This window comes from Eucyclogobius newberryi, unplaced genomic scaffold (genome assembly GCF_026437365.1).
Source record: "Eucyclogobius newberryi isolate DKJ021-1_F unplaced genomic scaffold, fEucNew1.0.hap1 SCAF_8, whole genome shotgun sequence".
NCBI lineage: Eukaryota > Metazoa > Chordata > Actinopteri > Gobiiformes > Gobiidae > Eucyclogobius > Eucyclogobius newberryi.
The window spans coordinates 21,721,954-21,746,515 of record NW_027316500.1 but is presented as its reverse complement, the minus strand read 5'-3'; the positions used below and the strand labels follow the sequence as shown (position 1 = coordinate 21,746,515).

At 39.0% G+C, this 24,562-nt stretch overlaps 2 protein-coding genes and 1 long non-coding RNA gene across 4 annotated transcripts; 1 reads left to right on the top strand and 2 right to left on the bottom strand.

The window, feature by feature from the left end:
* Positions 1 to 13,538: 13,538 nt before the first annotated feature.
* Positions 13,539 to 17,303, top strand: ikzf5 (IKAROS family zinc finger 5). The gene is made up of 4 exons (XM_072436572.1): positions 13,539 to 13,855; positions 14,011 to 14,162; positions 14,341 to 14,514; positions 14,581 to 17,303. Exons 2-4 carry the CDS (start codon positions 14,030 to 14,032, stop codon positions 15,546 to 15,548), a joined length of 1,275 nt encoding a protein of 424 aa, XP_072292673.1. The 5' UTR covers positions 13,539 to 13,855; positions 14,011 to 14,029; the 3' UTR covers positions 15,549 to 17,303.
* Positions 17,304 to 17,458: 155 nt separating this feature from the next.
* On the bottom strand, positions 17,459 to 19,688 carry LOC140351520 (CUB and zona pellucida-like domain-containing protein 1). The gene is made up of 9 exons (XM_072437371.1): positions 19,676 to 19,688; positions 19,565 to 19,594; positions 19,345 to 19,489; positions 19,062 to 19,267; positions 18,805 to 18,980; positions 18,501 to 18,731; positions 18,272 to 18,432; positions 17,676 to 17,920; positions 17,459 to 17,604 (listed from the first exon to the last, which is right to left on the bottom strand). The coding sequence occupies exons 1-9, from the start codon at positions 19,686 to 19,688 to the stop codon at positions 17,558 to 17,560; spliced, it is 1,254 nt and encodes a 417-aa protein (XP_072293472.1). The 3' UTR covers positions 17,459 to 17,557.
* A 199-nt stretch (positions 19,689 to 19,887) lies between these two features.
* Positions 19,888 to 21,458, bottom strand: LOC140351473 (uncharacterized). 2 transcript variants are annotated; one of them, XR_011925364.1, is made up of 5 exons: positions 21,352 to 21,458; positions 21,222 to 21,260; positions 21,048 to 21,146; positions 20,183 to 20,221; positions 19,888 to 19,994 (listed from the first exon to the last, which is right to left on the bottom strand). It is a non-coding gene; the product is annotated as an uncharacterized lncRNA (long non-coding RNA). The 2 variants fall into 2 exon arrangements; XR_011925363.1 differs by lacking the exons at positions 21,048 to 21,146; positions 21,222 to 21,260; positions 21,352 to 21,458 and adding exons at positions 20,321 to 20,419; positions 20,495 to 20,533; positions 20,650 to 20,745.
* Between the last annotated feature and the right edge of the window lie 3,104 nt (positions 21,459 to 24,562).

The following is a 24,562-nucleotide window of genomic DNA, read 5'->3' as shown; positions in this document are numbered from 1 at the left end:
CTAATGTGTCATATGGCCTTTAATTATGTAGGAGTTGGAGTAAAATGTGATTGATCAATAAGAGGAAATATTACCTGGCCATATACAATATTGTGTCTTGCTCAGGGTCACGGCACATTTGATGAGGTTCGAACCATCAATCTTCTGGTTTGTGGGTGACCATTTAAGCTACTGTGTGCATCTCTGCCATACGCAATATCTGCTTTGTCTATGGGCTGAAAAACACAAGTGTGACATACAACACTGAGTTTGAAGTGGAGGTTTTAGTTTGCCACATCGCTATCATTTCCAACACTTTTAGTACTGCTAATCACCACTTGCACAGCACCCAGCTTCCCTTGTACTCTGTGTCCTATGGGATCACTTACTTCCTAATATTGTTGTCTACCAAATAGCTGCTTCAGAAAACACATAGAAGGTTAAAGAGGTTGGCTTCCAGTGTACAGCCTTGACCCTGAGCCCGGCTGTAATGCATACCATGTGTCACTGCGTTATCTTGTCTACATCTATGGGGACAGCCGATCTCTCTGTGCCGCTGCATAATTGAGGAGCCACTATCAAGGTAGTGGTCCCCGGAGAGACGAGAAAGTGTCATCCTAGACTTACACCTACCAAATCAAGAGGTACAAAGTACAGGATTATAGATTTGGTCATTCAAAGGCCATCATGGACTCAAATCAAGTCTTGAGTTTTGTGGAGATGGATTGAGATTCTCAGTTAGAAATGAGCCAATATTGATTACTGATGGATCAATTGACTGGCAAGTGAATGAGCACCCATTATAGCCTTTTAAAGCTAATGTCACTTTAATAGCCTTTTGGTTTCATCTTTCTTAGCTGAACCATGGGAAATATTGCTATTGTAGACATCTACAATGGGGCATTGTTTAATATCAACTATTTATTTAAAACTAAAAAGTGACACTCAAAGTTGTACAAGCCAGTCCACTGTGAGGCACGTGGCGTTGTCTGGTTTCACTGTTAATTCAGACTCTTCTTTATGCTCCTGTTATCAAAATGAGGGTTATTGGCCTAAGAAGATTCAATAAACCCCAAGCAAATCCACTGTGCCCTATCTAAACATTTTGAGGGCATTTTCTTCCATATGCATTACTACATCATAAGTTAATAGATTATCAGTGTCTCAGTAATACACTTTACTAGACCGTTTAAAGATGCACTGTGAACCGTTGCTCCATGGAAATGTTATTACGTTGCCTATATTGTCCACATTACAGCATTAAACATATCTAGCTCCTTGGAGACAAGTAGGTGATACCACCTGGCCAAGTTACTGGTCCAATCTGTGGAGAGGCAAGCCCGCTCACAGTGGAATGCATGTTTTTCAAGCTATTTTTGTGCAGAAAAAGTAGCATATGATGGACCGGAATTAGTTTACCTGACAATGACCAATACGTTCTAGCTTTCTTAACTAAGTAGGGGGTGTAATATCATCTTATGATTCTTATGTCGCAAAAGCAAATTTAAATATGAGTGCCATTTCCACAACTTCAATTGGTTTACATGTAATAAGTCTGAATCACCCCACAATTTTCCCCCCTTTTACCATCTACTATGAATGAACAAACAAAGTGAAAACACCCAAAGATAGTTAACCTCCATTAAAGTGTGATCTCCACGTATGTGGACACTTGTGTGTTAGCGTTAGCATCACAGCGGGCACCCAAACATGTACCCTCCCGCTCCTCATCCTCTTGCTGACAGACAGTAATTGGTGTTTGTTTGCACTCTTTCCTCCCTCTCTTGTGTCGCTGTGGGGTAAAGAGTGCCATTACTGTAGGCTGATTAGTACGGGCCTCTTCCAGCAGCTGTCAGCCTAGTGTAATGAGAGGAAACCTGAGCATGGACTAGAGCGCCCCTTTAACATACACATCTAAGAGAGGGACACAGCTCTGCTTCTACTGAGACTGACTGAGGTGTGACTCTCTCAGAAGTTAAAGGGCCAACTCACTCACCAAGTAGATCGTGACAGTTCGTCATCAAAATCAAGTTGCAAAAACAATTTTTACAATGAATATATATTATTTTTGTTGCTATTCTACATTTAATTCTTTCTTTCTTTCTTTTTATATTTGTATTACACCAAAGAGATTGAAAACAAGGCTTTGTAAAGAGTAAATTACAAGCCTTGTCTAATTTTATATATATATATATATATATATATATATATATATATATATATATATATATATATATATATATATATATATATATAGTTTCAAACCTTTCCCCCCACAATTCTGCTCATTTTGTAAATATGTAAAAAAAATAATAAATAATAATTGTAAATATCTATATGGTATTTAGTCATGGTAAATATCTGAAAGTGAATCATTATAGGGATATCATTATAAATCTTGGAAGTAAATTGATATGTTAAATCTACTTCAGAAGCTGTAACCTTGTGGGTCCATTTCTGGGTTACCTCACCAGCTTGTCAAGAGGTTGATATGATTAAGCCAACTAATTTGACTGAAATGTGAAGCCAAATGTAAATAAAAACGGTTAATGGTTTCATCTGATAATCAAAAGTAACAATGGGACCCATGCGGCCCCTAATGGATCTGCTAAAATGGCCTCTTAATACATCTTGAATTCAATGCATTTGGCCCTGACAAGTCTATCTCACTCACATCTTAAAACAGGCCACTGTCCTCAGGGCAAGCAGGAAAATTAACCATTTAATAGCAATAAATAACCGATTGTGACTCAAGGGGACTTCAAATCAGACCCCTCCCTCTCCTCTGCTTCTCTCTTGCTCATGCTGCAGAAATAGTATCCGGCCATATGCTGCACCCTATTCATCTATTTTCACACTTAGAAAACATAATAGAGTCTTCTAAAAGGCTTAAAATATTGTATTATTTAATTTAGTAAGGTGCTGGGTTTAAGCAGGTTCAGAAAACAAGTAATGTAATTTATTTTTACTCACAACTTGTCAAAAACAGGAGGGTTAGACAAAGACAATCCTTTGTCTTTTGTGAAATGGAGTAAAACAATCTAAAATGGATATGCACTTTTACACTGTGAATTGTAATAGGGCATTTCTACTATAGATAAAAAGCTGAAATCCGAACTGGAATCAAATAGATCACTGCATTTGACTTAAGCTTGGCCAAGTTATCAAAGCTGTTTCAAAGAGATCTGCATTTTGAGTTACCTTTGTAAAACTAGTTGTATAATGATATAACTAAGTGCTTCAGCTAGATGCGGTGAAAGTATTATTTGGGCAAGACACAACTCTTTCCCATTCTCTGTATTTGATTTTGTCCCCCCAACTCACAACTTTTCACATCGGGTTGAATAAATTGTCTTAAGACAACAAAGTGTGGCTGGTTGAAAGGCCATCGCTCCTTTGCTGCCTTTTTTATTTGCAAGTTGACAAATATTGACTAATTAATTAAACACTATATGAGGCTGTAATGTTTAACTGACATATTTTTGTTTTTTGTGCGTTGATACAAATTGGGGTTTATTTTGGGGTAAAGGTTTTACTTCAGGTGCCTTGTCAGTCAGCAATAAACCTATTTCAATAGCTTTTTGGTTTTTCATTGTTCTGTTTGTTTCTCCCATGCTTGAATCCCATCCATCCATTTTCTACCGCTTGTTCCCTTTCGGGGTCGCGGGTGACTGGAGCCTATCCCAGTGACTTCGGGCCTTAGGCGGGGTACACCCTGGACAGTGGCCAACTTGTCGCAGGGCCAACACAGAGACATAGACATTACAGACAGTTCACGCTCACATTCATTCACTAGGGCCAATTTAGAGTCACCAATTTTACCTAACACATGCAGGTCTTTGGACGGTGGGAAGAGCCGGAGAACCCGGAGAGAACCCACGGTAACACGGGGAGAACATGCAAACTCCACCCAGAGAGATCATGTGATGTTGGTCTGGTCCGGGAATCGAACCCACGATCTCCTTCTTGGGAGGCAAGAGCGCTAACCGCCTTTGCCACCGTGCACCCACCGTGCTTGAATCCCATCTTGTCATATTGACCACGTGCACTGCTGTAGGCTCTTTGCATCGGTCCAAACAGGCCATTGATTATTTGTAAAAACATAAGTGCAAATCAAACCGACAACACAGAGACAGATACACCGGCTACACCTGCGCGCGTGCACAAGAAAGAGGCCAGTTATTGAGCGATTGATCTGATGTGAAAAGGGTGCATTTGTTTTACGCACCAGAGAGACCTTGACTCGAACACTGCGCAATCACTCCAACTCCACTATACAGCTTACACTCCAAACGCACCCTCAATCTCGCCTCCACCAAGCCACATATCCAACTTTTCCGTTATGTATTTGGCTTTTCTATTTCACTTTAATAGGGCAGGAATTGGCAACATATTCTTTTACAGCCTCTTGGCACCATTAGAGAGCCCGCTGTCGTCTGGGTTATTTATGAATAACTATTTCATGCTTACTTACATTTGCTGCTTATTTTCCCCCAGTGTGACCTGCAGCAGATTTAGCCACATTTCCAAAGCCTTAAAGCCAATTCTTTATGTCTAGAGGGTCAGGCCTTCTCGATTGAGTGAAGATTGAAACACCAGAGTGCAGAGGGAAAGGTACAGCGAGATGAAACCAATACTCTTTTATTGTGCTGAGGCCCACAGTGGAGAGAGAGATGAGAGCAACGGGTGAAGGAGTTAGGTTCATATACATTGAGAGACACCTGCACAATGATGGGCCATGCAAACTAGCCTATTCAAGAACACTGAGCTTCTTTTTCTTGGGCTATTTACATCTTTACTGTCTCTGATGGTAGTTCCAGACACCTCCAGGCTGTCACTTCATTCGATGGACAGTTTCACTTTCTTTCACTACTGTATAAATCTAAAACAGACAAACTGATCATTGCTTGGATTCAAGTAACATTGCATTTGATCAGTTTTACGGCATTCTGTGTGAGATGTTTGAGGCAAAGTAAGCTGATGGCTGACTTTCTACCAGAAAAGTACGAGTCAGGTCTGTGGAGAGACAAGCCCCTCACAAGAAGGGTAGTTTTTTTGTGTGCAATAAAACACCTGAAATTAAGTAAATGCCTTCACTGCACAATGGGGCTTCAACTCCAAGTTATCAAGTCACCACATCTTCATTTTGCATTTAGGCTCGGAACCTTAATGTCGGCTTAATGCTATTGTGGTTATGATAGTAGAGCAGGGGTGGGCAATTATTTCCCTCCGAGGGCCATATTCGAATCCAGGCAAGTAGCGAAGGGCCGGCCCGCGATCATTGGTGTGAAAAAAATCTAAAACATTAAAATCAAATAAAATATAAATTTTCTGTCAAATACAGGCTATTGAATCTATTATTTAATTCATTTCACGTCATATTTATTAAGGAAACAAGTGCAGACAGATGCCTGAGGGCAAAAAGAAAAAAATATATATATATTACTTGGCATGTGTGGTGGGCCGGATCATAAAGACAAACGTGCCATATGTGGCCCGCGGGCCGTAGTTTGCCCACCCCTGTAGTAGAGGATGTTTAAACCCTTAAAATGGCCAGAAGGTTGCTGATTCGATTCCAGCTCTGGTACTAGTCCATACTGCTGTTTTTGTTGTTGTTGTTGTTTTTGTTGTTGTTGTTGTTGTTGTTGTTTGGTAGTAGTAGTAGTAGTAGTAGTAGTAGTAGTAGTAGTAGTAGTAGTAGTAGTAGTAGTAGTAGTAGTAGTAGTATTGACAAAAAAAGTATTTATTTTTGTTCAAAGAAACGTCAGCAAAGCCAAGTTACAAAAGAGTACAAAAATCCAGCTCAGACTAAACTCAAGCAAATGACAATGAACATAGAGAGACTGTTTAATATAGTGGCTCTAAATCTGTACATTGTTATATTCTGTCCTAAAACATGTCGCAAACTGTTGTCTGTGTGGTGTTTTACAGGCACTCCAGTAACTTTTCCCTCCCCAAGCAAATCACATTTATCAGAATAAACAGGACAGCGTGCATCTATACTCATAAGCCTATGGTGTATGAGATAGGCTGTTTCACTGGCCATTACACACAGCTAAACACACTTTTGATCCGCCTTGGCCCGGGCTCCATACAGTGACCCTAATAAAGCGTGGCGTGGCTGGGCAGGTTTGTCACTGTCACAGGTAAATGATGTAATTAATGAGCGTCAAGCAGCCGAAATGGGAAGCCAGTGCCAGTAGCTTTTAAACACCTCTTCAGATGACTGGCTTTTGGGAGGCCCAGCTGGACACGGCCTCACGGATCGATACAGGGTCAAAGGTCAGTCAAGCCTCCTATTATGGCGGAGGAGGCGGCCCATCATCGTCGTCTGGCTAACAATGCCTCAGGGACATGAGAGTCCGGCTGGTCCAGTCGAGTTTGGAGAATGACTAAAGTAACATTTGAAAATTTTTCTATTATGCAAATGTAACATTTTTAAACGTTTCTTGTTTACACGTTAAAAAATACAGTTGAGATTTTTTTTTCTTTCTTAAATTCGCACTAGTTTTAATGAGGTCATTGCTGCTTCAGAGGGATGGTCGGCTGGGATCATTGGAAGTGGAGAAGTTTAGGGTTATAATTTAGGTTTGGAAACAGGTTAAGGTTTGGAAAATGGTTGGCAGCATTAACTTAAGAAAACAAATTGGTCACCTACTAGTCTTAACTCTTACAGCATAAAATCGAACAAAAATATGGTATAACAGTACAGGGCTGTTCATTGCAACTGCAGCAACGAGAGAAGAGAACATCATCATTATTTTCTGGAGCACTAGTTTAGTTTTTATTCAGGTCATTTCATCGTTCATATTTCCACCACTATCCAAAAATCAACATTGACCACTGTTCTTAGCACAATTAAAACAGCCTCACTCCTGAGTGTACCTGCAGCTCGCGTCGTTTCACTCGCTCAGATAGCTTGTTTTAAGTATTCAAATGAAGTTCAAGAAAGCCTGGAAATATGCGTTATATTGTACGTTTATGAATTTAGTTAATTTTGTTGTGGTTTGGAAAGCTTTGCACATGAAAAATAATTGAAAAGATGACTTGAATGGCTTCCAGACACTAAACATTACAGAATGTCAAACATTTATGTGATAGTTTGAAAAGATATCATGACTCTACCAATAAATATTATACTTTTTTTTCCCTGTTTCAAGAAATTGACTCTAATGCAATTACTTCTGAATCCAAAATCCCAAAAACTATCTGAGTTGACAAACACATTAACACTTATAATAATAAAGTGAATGCAAAATCCCACAATATTAGAATAACATAGTATGATTTTTCAGGTAGTTTTGTTTTTAATTACCCAGATCTACTGTTTAAACATCGCACTGACAGTTGCACTTAAGACACACCACTCGCTGCGATGTGGACTACAAAGCTCAGTGACACACAGCCGCTCCGCAGTGTGTGACAGGATCCCTCTAGTGTTAAGGATACCTCAGTAGATGCACTATATTATCTGCTATGGACAGACTAATCCATTTGCTCGCCTCTCCTGTGCGCCTCTGAAATGCTCGTATTAGTCCAACTGTAGGTTTGGAGGCATCATTCAGGACACTGAGCTATAGCCAGATAACGACAAGCTAGAAAAATGCCCCCACTTTTCAGGCTGTACAAATGACGTTTGGCCACGATAACTCACAACTGGACACTTCATTTCAAGTCAGGGGAAGCTAGCCAGGCCAGTCAAAAGCTATTATACCATCTTCTTTATTTGTGACTCATGGTTTTTGTAGGCACGCCGTCAAATAAATACTGCTAAAATGCCACTTCAGACAAAAATATTGTCCAATTCGTTCTTGGTGGCGACCCGGTCCGTATGGCAACCTGTTAAAAGCTGTACGAGTCAGGTGGGCAGGCAGTAGGCATCTATCACAGACAGTATGAGGACTAAACAGGAGATATATGTATGTGCAGGTGAATGGCCAATGCTGCAGATCCCTGGCAGCCATTCTTAAAGCACTCTAGTCAAATGAATTGATTACCAATTTATCACCATGGACCTGCTTGCTTAGAGGAATAATCACTCACCAATAAAGAAGAAATGGCTATGAATACATTTCAAGGGTGACAATCTTTGAAGAGTAATAGTATAATTTGTCACATGTGACAGTGGGTGTGATTGGCCGCAGTATTTCAGCACAATGCATTATGGGACAGAATTTTAGAACGGATCAGGCAGCGTGTGTTGGGATTTGAGTGGCGCTTTAATGTGGTAATAAGGCAGTCAGGAGAACCCACTGACTTCCTGAGGTGACAGCAGGTTTATTGTGCATCGCCTCATAAAGCCCCATCATATCAGTAATATCAAATAGGTGTTAAGCACGCTCTGCTGTGATGAATGAACAGATCCTATTTGAGGACAGGTGTACTCTTCAACAACAAAGGTTTGGAGCTTTTTGAAATGACAAATAAGACTGTCCTCCCCATGCTGAAGTGAAACATTTCTCTCCCTGCACCTCCAGCCCAGGCTGTGGTCAAACATAGGTCAATAAAATGTCTGTCCGTCCATTGAGTTTCCACATCTATCAAATGATGAAAGTTTGTCTTTAAGGGAGAGATAGGATTCAGTCAAGAGAGAAAGAGTGGGCTCTTTGAACAGTGCACGCAGGAAATTAATCAAGGAAATGGGGTTTTTGGTAGTGCCTATATCACGTCTAATCTATCCTTTGTCCACATGGAGCCGTCGCCAAGCCTCACCAATCAAGAGCAACACGCTGGCTTTATGAAAAGGCACTTGTTCCCTGCATAATTGGGGGGTCTCATTGCTAAGTTAAATGGGAGGAGGAGACAGAGGGAGGGCCGGTCTTGTTTGCCCATGTAAAGTGTGATCCAGATAATAGCATTCTCATCAAAGGTAGCAATTACATTCATTACATTGGCACAAGGTGCGCCTGCAAGGAAATTAAGTGGTGAGAGAAAAGAAAGGCTTAATATATACCTCCTTTATCCCGCCTCCACCTCTCAGTGTCTTTTTTCACAGCACACCACGTGGAGCAACAGACCTCCGAAAGAAACACTGTCAGAAGAAGAATAAATCTCCTTCAAGCCCCCCTTCACCTTTCTCCCTCCAAGAGCCCGCTGCTGTTACTATGGCCGCACTTGTGTGGGATTAAAAAGGCTTTTTAGAAGGGTAATCTCTAATGCAGCCAACGAATTACACCAGGGCCTTTTAAAAAGTGCTTAAAACCTGCCTTAAATTAAATTCCCATTTCCTTCCCAAAGAAGGAGCAAATGAATTGTCTTGAGTGGTGTTAAACTACAAACAGGCTGTAAATCAAGCGCTTAAGAGGACAAGGGAACCTTTTCATTCAGGCCCTTTTCAGCTGTGAGCCAGAGCAAGTGGATAACACTGCAACCTTCTTCAAGACAGGTGTTGTCCATGAACCCAGCATGCGCACATTTAAACAAGATTAATCAAAGCACAATATTATATTCAACACACTGCAAGATTTTGTGTTATCCAAAAACCTACCAAAAACAGAAGAAATTAAATGAAGTTCCTGGATCATGTGCGGATTATATAAAACAAGTTTTGGTTGAATTGCTTTTGTGCATGCTGTTAACAGTGACTTTTGGAAGTGTTATTGACCCCGGAATAGGTCTATAATTATTCCTGCTCTGACAATGGCATTGGATAAAGCACACCTGAATAGTTTAGATCATCAAATGCAAAGTCATTTTACAAACTGAATTATGATGTATTTTATGTAGAGGTGGTCATTATTTGAGTAAAAGTACTGATACGTCTGGTCAAATATTACAGGTAAAGTTGGTGTAATCCCTCATTTGTCCAGGAGTGTTCCATTGTAGAAAAAGATTCAGTAATAGTCATGACAACAATATTTTTCTACAATTAAAAGTAAAAATACAAGTTTTCTTGTAGAATAATTAGCATTTTAATTTTTGTTGTTGGTTACTGGCATGTTACATATTGATCACTTCTTGATTTCTTTTAGAAGTTTCAGATGCAATTTTAATGAGTTCCTCACTGGACAAGTTTTATCTTTTGCTTGGGCCTAACAATTTGATAAAAATGTCTAAAAAAAAAATCAATCTTACATTGGGCTTTTTAGATACTCAAGGCCACTTTTGTACCATTTTGTGCATTGTTCATTCACACTACACTCTAAGGTGGCAACTACTGCTGCAGCCACAGCTGCCCTGGGGTGGACTGACAGAATCTAGGCTGCCTCACCAACAATCACTCACACACCACATTCATACTTTGCAATGTGGGTGAAGTGTCGTTCCTTCGGACACAATAGAGCCACTGCTGCACCACTGTGGCACCTATTCCGAGCGGTCTCCCATAACCAGGTTCGACCCTGCTTACCTTCCAAAAATAAATATGCAAAATAAATAAGGATTCAAAAAGGCCTTAAAACAAACGATTTTATAAGAATATTACGCCTCTATAAGAACTCGAGAATGTCAGATCTCCTCTGAAACCAATGGGAACACCAAGTAAATTGGTGGGGCAGCAGAGACTGTACTGCATACTGTCTTTGTGTCTTTGGGCAAGACACTTCACCCACCCTGTTGGTGTTTGAATGAGAGTATGTTTGTGAAAGCAAATGGAAAAGAACCCATGGCTACAATCTGACATGTTTACAACATATTTATCATTTATGTTGATTACATGCACACCAATAAACACATAATAATGATTAAATATGATTAATATACTAAATAGATCAAAATAAAATAAAACTTAGGAGAGTGTTAGTAGAGTAAAAGGTTTACAAAACTATTAAATAATAACTATGACTATTGACACAAGCCATCACCAACCTGATAAGGGAGGAGAAAAGAGGCCGAAACTAGGTTGGGTGAAATTTAATCAAGGGTGGAATGACAATTACTTCTACAAATATTTTAGAATAATTTATTGAAAAGAAAATATGCTTATTTGGGTTAGGGTTAGGTTATTTGTATGTATAAGGCTGTAGCTTCTCGTGAAGGAAAAGGATGATGGGGTCGCCAACATATCCTTGGGTAAAATAAGTTTTGCAGGAAGAAAAAGTATATTGTACAGGGATTGCTTCACATTCTCAGACAGTATTGTGCGTGATTACATACATACACAGCAATACAGCAAAACGAAGGAATGATTTGAGAAATATTTCTTTTGCCCCTCTTCATGCACTGAATACAGAGGATACAGAGTTGGACTGCTCCAGTAGACCACACTGTACAGGAGACTGATGCCACCACAGAGTCATAGAAGGTCTTCAAAAGTGACCTCTCACTCGAAAAGACTCTCCTCAGGAGGCAGTGCATCTGTGTTGTGAGCCCAGTATACAGTGATTTATTGTTCATGTGAAAATCCATTATCATTCAAATAAGATAAGAAACATTAGGTATTGCCAGTATGTGAACAATTTTCTTTACACATCAATGCACTGTGATGGTAGGTCAGAATGCCAAGCCTTCTAAGCTCTATTCTTCAAGTCTAATTAATACACTGGCCTTTACAGAACAGCTAAATATATCATATGACTTCAGTGAAAAATTAGGTTTGACCATTTGTATTGGTCAGATGTGATAAAGTTTGTTGAAATTGGGCAATGCTATAAACAGGATTAATATAATATAAGTTTATTGTTTAAAGAGTTATCTGATTAGAATTACACTGCAACTGTTCAAATAAATGGGAGCGCACAAAGGTGCACTTTGTCTTTTACTGGCGACAAATCATTGTGACTGGGGGTAAATTATTCAACAGGATCTGGCTCCAGTGGAAACCTGAGCATAATTAAATTGCAATAAAATAACATTAGTGTGGACAGGCTGTTAGAAGGTGGTGTAATTGGCTGCTCTGGTGGTCATGGTTCAACTGATGAGGTCGACTGTCATGTGTCCTCCTGGACACGGAGTCCCGTGGGACAGCAGAGACAGGGCAGGGCTGGTTTACACTGTTGTCTGGAGCAATAGCACAGTGTGTTGAGTAGTCTAGGTGTAACAGCTGTTGTCACTTCAAAGTATAAGACTATATACATCCGGGTCTACATCCTATCCTTGAATCTAGGGTGGAGTATTGTTAAAATGCAATATAACCAATAAGGTCAGAGGCGCTATATGATTCAGCAGTGGTATGTTGGCGCCATCTACTGTTGGAATGCTAGTCATTGATTTTGATACATGATATAGCGCGTTTGCAATAAATAAATAAATACATAAATAACAACACACAAATAAATAAAAGACAAAAATGTTTGCTTGTGCTTCTTCTAACAAGTCAACCAACAACAATCTCTATCCGTATCATTGGTAAAATGAAAAATAAGATAATAACAACAACTAAATAACAACAACAACAACAACAACAATAATAATAATAATAATAATAATTATTATTATTGCTATTATATTATAAAGCAAAACAGTCAAATAAAATTTTAATAAAACATATAATTACATATAGAATGTGAATACAAATTTTGAAACTATAGTATACAGGCTAATAATAAGTGAGGTAACACCAAGCTAATGTAGATTGCACTTCAAAAAAGCTCAACTCAATCCGACATATGGAGTTGGTGCGTCAAATCAATTACAGCATTTAAAAATGCAATTATATATTTATGGATCATCCTCTCCTACAGCAAGTAGTACTCTGTGTCGTATACAAACGGTGGTCACTTGAGTTACTGTAGGAGTTCAGAGGTACTCAGTTACAGCAGTAACTCTTGACTGCTGACAGTAGTAGTTGTAATGTGGTAAACGGATATGGGGGCCTCACTCAACCTGGCCATTTGTCATCCTCTCCTCTGTGGTTTTCCTACAACTCTGACACAAATGGGGTGATGTGATATCACCTTCTTGTAAATTATTGATTATGATAAAACATGAATGAGTCAATCGCTTTTGAAAGTAATGCAATTGTTGTGCCTCATTTGCCACTTACATGTAATTCCAAGAGTGCTTGTCACAGATATTAGTAGACGCTATCAGTTACCATCATTAGTGGCAAGTGTTAAAAATTAAAGATTTACATGCAGGTGCTGAGAAGCTAGTAGCCTATTCACTTTCATGCATTAACAAAATATATTCAGTTCTATTAGTAGGCATTGTGGTGGACAATAACAGTAATCCATGACTGCTGTCAGACTACATGTTTAAGGATGGGTGATGTGATGTCACTCAGAGCATTTTGGAGGCTGACCAATAGAAAGGCCAAACATCATCATCATCATCATCATCATCATCATCATCATTATTATTATTATTATTATTATTATTATTATTATTATTATTATTATAGCAATAATAACACTAATCCTAATAATATGAACAACAATACATTTTAATTAATCATGAATTAATAATTTGTGGCGTAATATTACTATACTATCAGATCTATAATATTCAAATCGAGAAAATAAAAACTAGAAAATAATACGTTTTGCCCCGTCATAATGTTGATGCTTTCTTCATAAAATATTTTTTAGGTAGGAACCAGTTGTAGGAAAAGAAGTAAGAGGGGGACTGTTTATGCTGATGCAACCAGGCGAACTTTAACCCCAAATAAACAGGTTTTTTTTGTTTCGATTGATTGTTTTAAAACATCAGATGTTTTTCTTTATTTTATTCCCGTTTGTATTGTGGTAAATTATATAACGTTGGTTTGGTTAGCCCTTGGTACGTGCGGATTTTAAAGATGCTTTGTCCACGATAAACTAGCGTTAGCACTAGCTTAGCTTCGATAGCGTTAGTAACACAATGATGAGAAGAGTGTAGAGCCAGCGAAAAGACAGCGCTGTTTACCTATCGCTCTGATATCCTGGATTATCATCAATGTGCCTGTACAACATACTAACATACAATACCGCTTGTTTTACCTGTTCAATAGTTTAAAGAGGTGAGTACAAACCTATATAGAACAAGTGGCTCGCCAACACCTGATGACGCTATATAACCAGCGTTAACGTTATAGTTGTATTTTTTTGTTTGTTTACGATATGTTTGTAAAACGTACCACCCAGCTCAAGCTTTAACAAATGTAACTGGTTTTAGTTTAAACAAGTCTGCATCCATGGGGGAGGAAAAGCCAGACACTCTGGACTTCGTCAGAGATTTCCAAGAATACCTCAGCCAACAAACTCAACACGTCAACATGATCTCAGGCTCCGTGAGTGGCGTCAAAGAGGAGGAAGAACTACCAGCTGGTAAATATGTTCTGTGTTTGTGCTTTTGTGTAACTATTACCTAAGAGTACACTGCAGGGCCCCCTAATGAAAAGAGAATCAATATGAGTTCAAGTTTCCAAATCTGTAGTAATGTCATTGGAGCAAACGGAAGTATTTATTTAAAATTATTCATTCAAGTCTTTGTTGTTCTCATTAGATTGTGCCCAGAATGGCTTAGAGCACCCCTCTGTGGACATGTCACTAGAGGACAGCTCAGGGATCTTGGTAGATGGTTTTGAGAGGACCTATGATGGCAAGCTGAAGTGCCGCTACTGCAACTACGCCACAAGAGGCACAGCACGTCTAATCGAGCACATCCGAATCCATACAGGTGTGTTTATTAAATTGTTTTGTTTCAGATGATTACGAGTCTGAACCTTTTGATTTGTTTGAACAGGAGAAAAGCCTCATCGTTGCCACCTGTGCCCCTTTGCCTCAGCATACGAGCGTCACTTAGAAGCCCACATGAGGTCACACACAGGAGAAAAGCCCTACAAGTGTGAGCTTTGCTCTTTTCGCTGTAGTGACCGTAGTAACTTGTCTCATCATCGTCGCCGGCGTCACAAACTTCTGCCAATGAAAGGGGCTCGCTCACTTTCTCACAAGAAGATGCTGAGTGTCCTACAAAAGAAAGCTAGTTCACTTGGCTACGGTCGCCGGCTGCTCATCAACTTCAGCCCACCCTCGATGGTGGTACATAAAGCTGACAATGTTAGTGACTATTCACATGAGCTGCCGCATCTTCGACAGGAGGTATATGATAACCAGAATGGGCCAGATGAGGAAGGGCTGTCTATGAACCAGAATCACCATCACCATGATATGGTCATGGAAAATCCATTGAACCAGCTGTCAACTTTGGCAGGACAACTGGCCAGCCTCCCGTCAGAGACCCAGGTGCAGTCACAGGGGCCCATGTCTCCAGGGGCAGCATCTGTTGTGGATGAGAAGCCCTTCCTTATTCAGCAGCCTCATCCTGCTACAGCTCCTGTGGCGGTCACTGCAAGCATGGCACATGCCTCCTCTTCCTCACCAATCACCCCAGAGCCCCGCGCCCCTCCTCTCAGCAACTGCAGTCCAGGAGGAATGCCTTGTAGTGAGCACAGCGGCCACAACAGTACCCCAAGTATCTCCAACAGCCAGCCCAGTACTCCAGTTCCCGGCCTGTCAGCTACTTTGCAAGATCCCCATGCGCTGCATCACTGCCAGCACTGTGACATCTACTTTCCTGATAACATCCTCTACACCATCCACATGGGCTGCCATGGCTACGAGAATCCTTTCCAGTGCAACATCTGTGGTTACAAGTGCAAGAGCAAATACGACTTCGCCTGCCACTTTGCTCGAGGGCAGCACAAGCAGTAGAAACATTTCAGACTCTTCAGTTATTCAATTTTATAGTCTTTTTTTTTATTTTTATTTATTGGTCCTATACTTGGCCTCAATGTAGCTTAGACATTTCATATTGTGCTTTCACAGGAAAACATTCTTGTGTTTTCTTTTGTGTGTTTAACAATCACCATTGAAGTGTTTTAAAGACGTGTTAGATTTGTGAATATCTATAATCTGAGAATTTTATATTAAGGCTTGCAATCATTTATCGTGATTAATCTTTTCACATTTACACATTTTAACCTCTAACCTGGATACATGTTTAAATTGCAAACTGAGACTAATGTCTTAAAACCTTTTAAATACTTCTTAATGCACCTTTTATGAAGGAACAGTGTTCTAAGTTGATACATTACTTTGGGGTGTTTGAGACTGTTTTTTACACCTCTTTTTATTAAAAATAGAAAAAGCATTTTCTGTAGTTTTTATCTTTCTGCTGTGGAACATGTCGTTTTCTATGAGCTGCATCCCATAGGTCACACCCAAATGAATAGTCAACATCAGAGTAGTCGTCCGTGTAATGACTAGAGTGAATGAATTGTCTGTTCTGATTAGATTTTTACATGAGCTTTGGTTTCAGTTAAGAGATCTTGAGATACCTGTGTAGCTTGTATTCACCTAAATGTCTGGAAAAAAAACTTTATATTGAGCCTTGTTGAAATTATTTCAGTGCTTAATGCACAAATATGTTTCTGTTACAGTGCCTAAATAGAACATCACTTGTTTAAAAGTATATAACTTCCATGATTTTAAAGAAGATTAAGATGGCGTTTGCCTGTCTTTTCATGTTTTTGCCAATATTCGGTTCTATGATGCTGCCTACTTTGAACTGCTGTTGCAACTTGTATCCCACTTTTCAGAAGACTTTATTTTGTCCAGATATCATTCTGTTGCATTACCTCTTTCACCTATATGTTGACATTATATGTCATTATTTAGTATCCTGTAGCTAGGACGGAAGCACCATGTATTAAATCTCACATTCAGAATTGCCACGTAGCGTCAGGGAAGCCACATCTTATCCTTTGTGATCACTCACCAGAATATGTGGAGCCCTGTACTTTTCTGAATATTTAATCAGTATTGTATTGTTTTGATTGTTGTTATGTGTCAAAACATGTTGCAGTGAGATTGTTAATTCACAGAGTGTCTTTAAAACTGTTGTGTGCATTTAACAACATACTAAAGTAGTGATTCTTAACCAGAGGGGCCATGATAGGGCCACATGCTTAATATAACAATACACTCAATATGTGAATGGTCCACAGTAAGGCAATATAGCTATAGAAATGTCATTGTGATCTAATCACTGTAACAACTTGCTATTTGGGTGGTATTGTCATCGCTCAGTCTCCGTCATGATGAATGAGATCAAATAAAAAGATAATATGAAGTTACTTGATGTACTTAAATTGTGATAACATCTACATTTTTATCAGGATCTAAAAATATTTTTGGCATATTTCTCATTCACACACTTCCCTTGTTAATTTGTACTGAAAACATTGGGCCCCAAGGTCAAAAAGGTTAAGAATCCAAATACTAAAGGACCAATGGTAGGGACATCCCATAAAGACTGCCTTATGTTCGCAGATTGTGTCGTAGTTGACTACTTGATCAAACTGAATGTTGATGCCTTTTGGCTATCCTCTATCCCTCTGTTGAAACTGAAAATCATTGTATTGTGGGACAGACAAACCTAATTTATAAGTAAAGTGTTTTTAACCCATTGCTGCTGGTTCTTCTTTTATACATTTAGAACAGAATAGACAGAAAGAGTACCGTACATAGGTTTAGATGACAAACTAGAATATGGAAAGTTACTGCATAATCTGAAATGTGTTAATCCACCTTTAATGAAATAGAATATCACAAATGCTGTGTTTTATGATGATTTTAATCAGGTGATAAAATTATGGTTCATGAATAATAATGATTACAGTAAGTTATTAAAATAGTTTGGTGTTTCTGTGAGTCCCAAATTAAGCCTTGGTCTTCTGTTGAGCCTCTTCTGCCTTTTTCACTGGCTCTGAAAAAGTTACCCAAGAATATTTAAGAAAAGATCTCTGTTTAAAAAAGAAATGAGTATAAAAGTCTCACTTTGAAGCTGAATGGGCCCCAGGACCACTGTTTCACTCTCATGTTCAGAGCTCAATTCTCTGGCCGCTCGTCTGCTGCAGCCACGGCGACAGCGGGAGTTGTTGTCAGAGGCTGGACAGATAAGCACTTTACACTGAATGTACACGTGGTCAGTGGCACGCAGAAACTGGAAAGACTTGAATCTGAATCTTGCATAGGGGCTGGTTCCTGAGGAGTACGAGTAGAAGGTGGAGTCTACACGGCACCTATAGGTCAAATTTTGTAATGTTATTGTACAAAAACAAAATGAAAATTTTACATAATTATCATTAACAGTTGATGTGTAATTATTAATTACATCTTACAGTATTCAATTCAATATCTCACATCCTTACATCAAATTTAAAAAATCCTTTTGTGTGGCCTCTTTACAATATTTTTTATCTTAATCATTTTAAATATAGACTCTTTACATGTATAATTATAATAGAGGATTTACATGCAATGCATTAGCTTGACAAAATGTTTGCATTTATTCACACCATATACTGCACGTCTCTTACAACCAACCCTTATGAATGGAATGAAAAACAATTATGCTTTCATTATTTCCTCACCCGCTGCGAATCAAGTCATAGGATCTGGTCTGAAAATCATGGGGCGAGGGTGAGGCCACACAAGTATCCAGAAAGACCACCAGGGTGCTATCGCCACGCCTCAGGCTCACTTGGACGTACAAGTCTTGGTTGAGCCTCACTAGATATGGCACTTGGGAAACCTAACAGAAAGACAATGAATTAATATTCTGGCTTTAAAAGGTGATCATTTAGCACTTCCAATTTGTACCTGGTAGTAGAAGTTGCTAGATGTGTAGAAGGCCATGGAGGTGTTGAATCTGCCTGATCCAGAGATGCTAGCATTATTACGGTGGTCGACTTCATAAATTATCTGAGAAAAAGAGTCTTGCTCCATTCTGCAGTTCACATTCAGCCTGACCAGAGACTGGCGCGTGATCTCTCCAGAGTTATAGTTAAAGGCTCGGAGGGCATTGGTGTACACGATTCGACCGTGGTCAAACTGAAACAAAAAGTCCTGTAAATAACTTCCAACAAGAACAAAGTCCTGAAATGAGAGATGGCACGAGCATTACCTCCCGGACAGTACCACACGTGTTAATGGGAAAATTGAAGACTACATTGTAATAGGAGATGTCAGGTCTGCAGTATTGATCATTTAGATACAGATTGTTGCCATCGATACCAAGTGAGTTAAGGTAGCTCTTGGAAATCACAATGTTCATGTTGTCTGAGGAGCAGTCTACTCGACCTGTTGAAGAAGCATCTCATTGTAACACTCTAAGCACACACATTTTTATAATAAATATCTTATCATTGTTATCATTGGTACCAAAGCCAGATGATAGAGAGCTTGTAAACTCTGCATTAAAGCCACGTCCTACCACAGAGCCATCAGTACGGAAGAGCACAGTCAAATAGTTGGAAGAGGAGTGGAAAGAAGTCTGACTGTTGTTACAAACTTTTCCCATGAACCTAGAGCCTACAGATGGTCCATCATAGACTGCAATGTAGTCACAAGAGCAGCAGTTTTCCAGTCTGTCGAGATGAGAGTTAATGAGGATTAACATGATTTTTCTTTCCTTTTTTTTTTTTTTAATGATTGGAGAACTTACTGCAGGTATGTGAACCTAAGATAGATGTTTTGGTCAGATGATGCCCTAATCTGCCAGACACAGTAGGAGTTGTCTTGATAATAGTAAGGGTAGTTAGGGCTGGAGAAGGAGCCGGAGCCAAACAGAGAGCCTCCACAGCTATTTCCTAATGGTAAAAAGCATCAAAATCATGATCCTGGAAAGATTTCAGTTTATTCGTTTTACAGAGCTCATTTAATACCTGGACTGGGGGTGGTATAATAGCAGTAGCCTGAAAGACACAGAGAATACATGTCATAGATTTGTTTAAGAAAATCGACATTGCTTTAGCCTGTGATAAATGGTCACACACGATTTTCTACCATCAAGACACTCACAGCGCTTTACATCAGGAACCAGTCACCCATTCACACACACATTCACACACCAGTTGTTCGCAGACACTGGGGGCGAGTCGGGTTAAGTGTCTTGCCCAGGGACACAATGGCAGTATTCCAGTGAGGCAGCTGCGATCGCACCGCCAACCTGTGGGCCAGTGGATCTGACCGCTCCACCAGGTGTGATGCACTCACTGTAGTAGTCCCTGCAACAGTTTCCACGGGACTGACAAGAGCTGGCACAAGAGCAGCTTCCAAAAGAAGAGCCACAGTTGTAACGACATGAAGGGTTTTCTAAAAGAAGAAGGATCATGGACAGTGTGAGATTTTTATTTTATTTTATGTTATTGATTTTATTGAGATTTTATTTGTAATGAATAGAATAACTTTGCATTTCAATGAGCTACAAAATAGTATCAGAATAACTCCGAATAAACATTTCATATTGTTTAATATTAAGACAATTGTTAATAAAAGTGTACCTGTTGTAGGCTCCTTTGTAGTATATGAGTTGCAGTAATCTATATGTTTTGGGGGGAAAAAGCATTACAATACTACTACTACTACTACTACTATTACTCATAAATAATAACAATATTACAATGTTGTCATGGACTCACTGTAGTAATCGTTGCAACAGTTGCCATAGTATTGACAAGAGCTTCTGCAGGAACAGTACCCCATGTCACGGCCACAGTTGTAATGACATGAAACTTGTCCTGAGAATCACAAGAAAGTCAGGAATGTTGTGATTCTGTTTTGACATTATTACAGTTACAGTATATATTCTGTACCTGTGGTATGGCTCGGGGTGGTTCTACTGTCACAGTAAGCTAAATGATGAGAGTGTAGGCAATAAAATTGTTAAAGGTTTAAAAAGAATAAAACAGTCCTCTTGAAGAAAATCCACTATCTCAATCGACATTGCTTTTGCCTGTGATGCACTCACCGTAGAAGTCCCTGCAACAGTTTCCACGGTATTGACAAGAGCTTGAACAAGAGCAGCTTCCAAAAGAAGAGCCACAGTTGTAACGACATGAAGGGTTATCTAAAAGAAGAAGGATCATTCAAAGTCACAATGTGGGATATTTGTAAAGAAATTAAATACCTTTGGCTCATTAAAGAGCTACAGGATAGTTTCAATCACACCACAACGGACCATAAATAAGTAGCTCCCAAACATTCTATATCGACTACATTTACTTTTACCTGTTGTTCTGGTCATCGCTGGCGCTGTAGTAGATGAGCAGTAATCTATATGTTTAGGGGGAATAACATTATTATGCTGTTTACCTACATTCATAAATCATAACAATAATTTAAAAAGTTTCATTGTCATGGACTCACTGCTGTAATCGTTGCAACAGTTGCCATAGTATTGACAAGAGCTTCTGCAGGAGCAGTACCCCATGTCACGGCCACAGTTGTAACGACATGAAACTTGTCCTGAGAATCACAAGAAAGTCAGGAATGTTGTGATTCTGTTGTGACATTATTACAGCTACAGTATATATTCTGTACCTGTGGTTTGGCTCGGGGTGGTTCTACTGTCACAGTAAGCTGTAAGTAAGTAAAACAATTATAAGGTTAAAGGGGACAGTGTCAGTTGCAAAAATCAAAACAATGTATTTGCTATAGTATCTTGACTTACAATAGAAGTCGTGGCAACAGTTTCCGTAGTATTGACAGAAGCTGCTGCAGGAGCAGGTTGCCAGGTCATTTCCACAGTTGTAACGGCAGGAATAATGATCTGTATGAAGGGCCGATGACATTCATTTCCTCAAAGTTTAAATTCAAACAAAAATGAGTGAAGATTGTCCAACCTGTATGAGTCACTTCTGCAGTTGGTGTTGGTTTGAGTGTAGTTGTTGGAAGGCAGTAAGCTAAAGAAAGTGTAATATTTGTCAATTGACTGTTACAGCCATGTCAAACAACAGGGCCAATGACCAGACCTACAGTGGTAGTCATAGCAACAGCCGCCTTGGTATGAACAAGAGTCTCTGCAGGAGCAGCTTCCCAAGTGTGCTCCACAGTTGTAACGACATGAACGACCTGAGACACATCACAGGATATAACCTTATTTTCGGAGCATATTAATATGATATAGCTTTCATTTATTATGTTTTCTCCCTGCGTACCTTGAGTGGATGATAATCCTGGGAACAAAACCACAGAAAATTACTAGCACTTGATGTATGAGCATAACATTGAATATAATGTATACCTTCATTGGGCGGTTCCGTAGTTGCTGCGCAGTAGGCTACATCAACACAGAATGGTTATAAAGTATGTTCAATATTTTCTTTCTTATTATAAACCCTTTAAAATGCTCATCAGAATGTTCAAACGTCCATAATGGAGGTAAAATGAAGCTGACAATGACCAATGAGTAAATTACATCAGATTTAAACCAATTTTAACCTTTTTGAATCTCTTTGCTTTTCTATTACAAAAGATGGAAAAAGATGGATGTTGCAAAAAGTACATTTTGTTGTAAAGGCTGTAATATATCTGTAGATACAATGAAAAACTATTGTGGGTCAATATTTATTCAATTATTTGATACATTCATAAATAAACAACTCATGTGAAATACAATATCAAATGTGTTTAAACCAGATTTGACCTGCCATCAAACTGCCATTGGGACTACAGATGAAAATGAGCTTGCATGGCCAACTCTGGCACATTTACATGTTGGACAAACACATGCTGATTAATGTGCACTGTCCCATATCAAATAACACATTTCAAATATTGTGCTATTCTGAGATTAATCTTATTCAAATAACACTACTTTTTGCCTCCGTTCTGGAATTTTAAATGTTTTGGTTTTCAAACCTTTAAAGGGTCTATAAAGGGTCTAAAAAACAGACTTAACGCACAATGATAGTCGGAGCAACAGTTGCCATTCTGTCCACAGGAGCTGGAGCAGGAGCAGGTTCCCAGGTTGTAGCCACAGTTGTAACGACATGAAGGCTGCTCTGAGGGACAGAAAGTGTGTTGCCACTGATGATTACCAATCCGTCTACAATAGTAAATAATCAAAATATGAATTCAAAGAAAAGAGTGGAAATGTTTTACCTGTTGTTCCCCAACCTGTAAACATAAAAGAAACATCATGAGGTGGCTCACAATCGCACCTTTGAATTAGCACTAACTAAAGCCACAGTTGCAGTATCTTACCTTGTGCCCCGTGAGCGAGTATGAGAGCGCAGAGAAGCAGTGGAGTCAACATGATGGAGCCTCTTTCCCCTCAACTTGTCACCACCGCAATAAGAGACAGCTTATATACTGTACCTTTCATGCTTTGATATCGTCATGACGGAAACTGTGGAATAAGTTAAACAATAGAGAACTGTGAGAAACACACATGTGGCGGGGCTAAAACTTGTGTTTGCAGAGAAAGGTGTGGAATGGGTTTGGTAAGATTAGATGAAGTTGATAATCACTAGGCTGCTATATCTGGCTTGTTTACAATTTGTCATTATGTGGTGGAACTCCTGCATGTTCAGGAAGATAGAGAGAATCCACATCTTTCTAAATAAATAAAGTAAGAAAGTTAAAGTCAAATAAATGTCTACTAAATACCGTACTTTGACACAGTTATTTCTCATTAGCTTTTACACTTGTGCGGTTCACTAATAGGTAAAATAACTACCTCAGAACAAGATTGTCCTCAGTCAAGTCATTACCCCGGAAAATATTTTCCTGTAAATATCTTAAATATCCCAATGCAATGGGAAAAAACTAAATATACAGTATTTCTAAAACGTTTCTACTGTTACATGGACACCCTTTCCCAGCTTACTCCCCCACCATTTACTTGCTTGTGACCGTGTGGTTATATTGACAATAAAGCTGGGAAAATCTGTGTTGAGTCAGGTGCAAAACATACACATTTCGAAATTTATTTCTGTTTAATTTGCAAAAGTAAACAAACTAACTGCAGGACACATTTGACCCGTATGCTCTGATCTCAGGACAAACAGGATGTCCTCATTACCCAACATACAGTAAGTCAGATACCAGGAACATGCAAGCTGAGACTTATGTCTTAACCTTTTGAATGCTTCCTAAAGCACCCTTTATGAACAAACAGTGTTCTGAGTTGGTACATTACTTTGAGGTGTTTGAGACACCTCTTTTATTAATAATAGAAAAAGCATTTTCTGTAGTTTTTATCTTTCTGCTGTGGAACATGTCGTTTTCTATGAGCTGCATTCCATAGGTCACACCCAAATGAATAGTCAACATCAGAGTAGTCGTCCGTGTAATGACTAGAGTGAATGAATTGTCTGTTCTGATTAGATTTTTACATGAGCTTTGGTTTCAGTTAAGAGATCTTGAGATACCTGTGTAGCTTGTATTCACCTAAATGTCTGGAAAAAAAACTTTATATTGAGCCTTGTTGAAATTATTTCAGTGCTTAATGCACAAATATGTTTCTGTTACAGTGCCTAAATAGAACATCACTTGTTTAAAAGTATATAACTTCCATGATTTTAAAGAAGATTAAGATGGCGTTTGCCTGTCTTTTCATGTTTTTGCCAATATTCGGTTCTATGATGCTGCCTACTTTGAACTGCTGTTGCAACTTGTATCCCACTTTTCAGAAGACTTTATTTTGTCCAGATATCATTCTGTTGCATTACCTCTTTCACCTATATGTTGACATTATATGTCATTATTTAGTATCCTGTAGCTAGGACGGAAGCACCATGTATTAAATCTCACATTCAGAATTGCCACGTAGCGTCAGGGAAGCCACATCTTATCCTTTGTGATCACTCACCAGAATATGTGGAGCCCTGTACTTTTCTGAATATTTAATCAGTATTGTATTGTTTTGGTTGTTGTTA